Source organism: Hypanus sabinus, chromosome 3, assembly GCF_030144855.1.
Source record: "Hypanus sabinus isolate sHypSab1 chromosome 3, sHypSab1.hap1, whole genome shotgun sequence".
NCBI lineage: Eukaryota > Metazoa > Chordata > Chondrichthyes > Myliobatiformes > Dasyatidae > Hypanus > Hypanus sabinus.
This window is the reverse complement of record NC_082708.1, coordinates 55453899-55457731: the sequence shown is the minus strand read 5'-3', so window position 1 is coordinate 55457731 and position 3833 is coordinate 55453899. Positions and strand designations below refer to the sequence as shown.

At 45.9% G+C, this 3833-nt stretch overlaps 1 protein-coding gene across 1 annotated transcript; it reads left to right on the top strand.

Annotated features, from left to right (window-relative positions):
- Positions 1 to 381: 381 nt before the first annotated feature.
- Positions 382 to 3308, top strand: pou3f3b (POU class 3 homeobox 3b). Its single transcript, XM_059964394.1, has one exon. The coding sequence runs from the start codon at positions 781 to 783 to the stop codon at positions 1972 to 1974; it is 1194 nt and encodes a 397-aa protein (XP_059820377.1). The 5' UTR covers positions 382 to 780; the 3' UTR covers positions 1975 to 3308.
- Positions 3309 to 3833: the final 525 nt, after the last annotated feature.

Below are 3833 nucleotides of genomic sequence, written 5' to 3'. Positions count from 1 at the left end.
TTCATTCTTTCAGATCTGAGTGAAGTGGTGAAATGAAACTGGACTACTATCCAAAAAGGTTCTGTTTACAATGCAAGATGAGCCGAATGAATTTCTTACTATTACTTTCGTGAACACACGTCTTGCGTGTTTGGACTAGTCAGGAGTAAGTTTAAATTTTCCTTCAGTCAGAAATTGTCAACTTGCCCTCCCCCCCCCCCCGCCATTATGTTGGTCAATATCTTTCTTTTAAAAATATCTATTTTCTTGATTTACCACAAAAGAGAAAAAACTGTTTGCAGCTTTTCTGCTTGGTCGCATCTCCCTTCACTCCCCACCCCACGCCACCACTCCCTCCCCCCCCCTCCACCGACCCCTCCTCACCCAAACCACAAACACAACGACATTCCCCTAATTAAAAAGCAGCCAATCGGAACCGCCGGAAGGAAGCCGCGCGCCCGAATCTCGCAGTCGGGACGCGTCAATCACTCAGCAGGTAGCCAATCAGCGGGAGCTTCTGGCTGAACTTCCTCCTTTTCTTGTGGTGTGCGGGGAGAGCGCGGCACGGCGGCCGAGGTAAACACTGGCTATGTGAGAAGGGAGCTGTCAAACAGCAGCTTTACCAAGTCCCACCACCAGCATCCCATTACACAACAACAAAACTCTCAGCAACAACAAAAAAGAGAACGAAAGCAAAAAAAAAGAGAGAGGGATTTAAAAAAAAACACTTTTATTTCTATTTATTTCTGGCAATCAAACAACTGCTACAAAAAAAAGACAAGCGAGGGGGAAAGCCAAGCGATGGCGACAGCGGCGTCCAATCCCTACATGCCGAGCAATAGCATCCTGTCGTCCAACTCTATCGTGCACAGCGACTCAGGCGGTATGCAGCAGGCGACCACGTACCGGGATCCCTCGAAAATGGTGCAAAGCGATTTCATGCAGGGGGCCATCACCAGCAACGGCCACATGCTCAGCCATGCACACCAGTGGGTGACGGCGCTGCCGCACACCGATGCCGGCTCGCCCTGGTCCTCGGCCATGTCCGGCAGCCCCTTGGGTCAACAGCAGCAGCAGCAGCAGCAACAACAGCAACAACAGCAGCAGCAACAGGACGTGAAGCCGTCGGTGCAGGTCGTGGGCCGGGACGAGCTGCACACGGGAGCCGCTCCACTGCACCACCACCGCCCGCCTCACTTGCCGCCGCACCAGCCGTCTCACGGCGGCCACCCGACCGCCTGGGGGACGACGACTACGGCTCACCTGCCTTCCATGGGCTCGGCCGTTCAGCCTCTGATCTACTCGCAACCCGGTGGGTTCACCGTTAACGGCATGTTGAGTCAAGCGGGAGGACAGAGCCTGCACCCGGGGCTGAGGGACACGCCGGAGCTGGTGGATCACGGGCAGCAGCACCACAGCCACGACCACTCCGACGAGGACACACCGACCTCGGACGACCTGGAGCAGTTCGCCAAGCAGTTCAAGCAGAGGAGGATCAAGCTAGGCTTCACTCAGGCCGACGTCGGCTTGGCGCTGGGGACCCTCTATGGCAACGTCTTCTCGCAGACCACGATCTGCAGGTTCGAAGCGCTGCAGTTGAGCTTTAAGAACATGTGCAAACTCAAACCTCTGCTGAACAAGTGGCTGGAAGAAGCCGACTCTTCAACCGGTAGCCCCACAAGCATCGACAAGATAGCGGCTCAGGGCAGGAAGAGAAAGAAGCGCACCTCGATCGAGGTCAGTGTCAAGGGAGCTTTGGAGAGCCACTTCCTGAAATGCCCCAAGCCCTCGGCACAGGAGATCTCAAGCCTGGCAGACAGCCTGCAGTTGGAAAAAGAAGTTGTCCGGGTTTGGTTCTGCAATCGGAGGCAGAAAGAGAAACGCATGACGCCGCCGGGAGGAGTGCAGCAGACGGACGATGTGTACTCACAGGTCGGCAATGTAAACGCCGACACACCGCCCTCTCACCATGGACTACAAACCGCCGTTCAGTGAAAGCAAAACACTAAAAATAGACTGTTTAGACTGGATTTTTTTTTAAAAAAATATGGAACAGAACGAAATCAACAAGATCAGGACTATCGCAATGATAGCAGGTTTTCTACTGTGATTGTGAGGCTGGCGATTGCATAGAATGAGTGCATTAAAACTGCAGGTGTCTTTTTTAATATGAAAAATCTGAACCCTCTTGGCTTGTGGTGATCGACAGGTGGACCCCTCCCCACTCCCATGCCCCCAGATACTTCCAGATAAGTGTGAATTCATTTCCCTGCTGTTTCAGAAGGACTGGTTTATAAAATAATTTTAGATTTGGTCCAGTGAGATCGGCCGTGGTCGCTGGTTAACTGTAAGGTGCCTGGTATCCTTCAAGCGGCTTGTTTTTCTTGGTTTTGTCAGGTGCATCGGTAACATGGAAAGAACGAAAATCTTTCATTCTGTTGTTTGTAATAGAGAAACTCTTCTTAATGTAAATCACGGCATCTGAGAAAGAAAAGGAGATGATCTGTACTGACTATATAGAAAGGAAGACCGGTAAAAGAGGGCCTTTAAAACGCAAAACTTCCGAACAACATAAACCTGCAAGGCAGGGAAAATTTCAAGATAAAATAATTGAAAGGGTTGATCCAAAAATAATGACAGATGGAACTTTCAGCGGCGAGGCTTGTTGGAAAAGACAAGACAAAGGACTGGGGGATTTGGGCGAGAAATCGTCCCAGATGTGGCTTTGATGATTGGTTCATTATGTTGTGTTCGACCTCATCCCCACCCCCTTCCCGACACCATCCCCCAAAAAACCTTCGCCCCAATGTTTTCTAATTTCACCTCCAGCCGAATGGAGTAGAAACATTTTTTATTAAAAAGAAAAAGAGAAAAAAAAACACTTCACCATCTGCAGCTGCACTTATTGAACTTATCCTCTTCTAAAACCATTGCCAAGTTGAATGAATGGGTGCTGTGGATGCGACTGTATAAAACTGCCATTTCCAAGCAGTGTTCTTGGTAGGTTTCAATATAGACTTTACAAAGACGGCAATATAGAGTCAGTAGATCAGTTACTGATCTAAAAATATTTACTTTATATTTTCATCAAAATTGACTTCTTTTAATATTTTATTCAGAATACCTATGAACTGCTGCAAAACGGTAATTTATTTTTCCCCAGATCTTGTATTAGATGTTTTCAAAACGAGCACAAATAAATGCGATGAAAAATGGACAGTTGTTAGGTAATAAGGGTATCTTTTGATGTGATAATTTGATTGTAATTTAATTTGAGTAGTGATTCCGTAAGAGATGATTCAAGAAATAAATTTGTTAGAGTCAAACGATTTTATGGCTCATGTGTCTGGTGTACAATAACAGTGGGATTCTGTTGAAGAAAAGTGTTAGCCCAGAATAAATAGTTTATTTATTTATGAACCATAAATTCAATGGGGTATGATTCATTTCGGTTTTGATATTTAATATAGTTTTTAGTTTTAAACAGTACACGTTTTATTTTATTTTGAAAGGATAGTTTGCGTTAAGTTATGATTTTCTAAATGAAAGTTAATTAGAGTATTTTCCATGTTATCATACACAGATAGGCTTTTAATCACGCTTAAGTCATCTGATGAGTTTGGATGATTGCCCTGTACCTGTTTTCCATATTTTAAGGAATTTCCAAAACGGAAAATATAACAAGCCTCACCGTCTGCTGTATTGAGTTGTGTATTTTTTCTGCGCCATTAGTTCGTTCTTTTTAAAAACCAAAACAAATAGCGTTGTCAAAAATATTGGACGTTAATCGGTCGGTTTAAATATGGAGTAATTTATTCGAAATAAACATATTAGAGCTGTTTAGGTTGAGTGGT

Coding starts and splice junctions, on each gene's coding strand:
- pou3f3b (XM_059964394.1), top strand. CDS start 781: ATGGCGACAGCGGCGTCCAATCCCTACATGCCGAGCAATAGCATCCTG.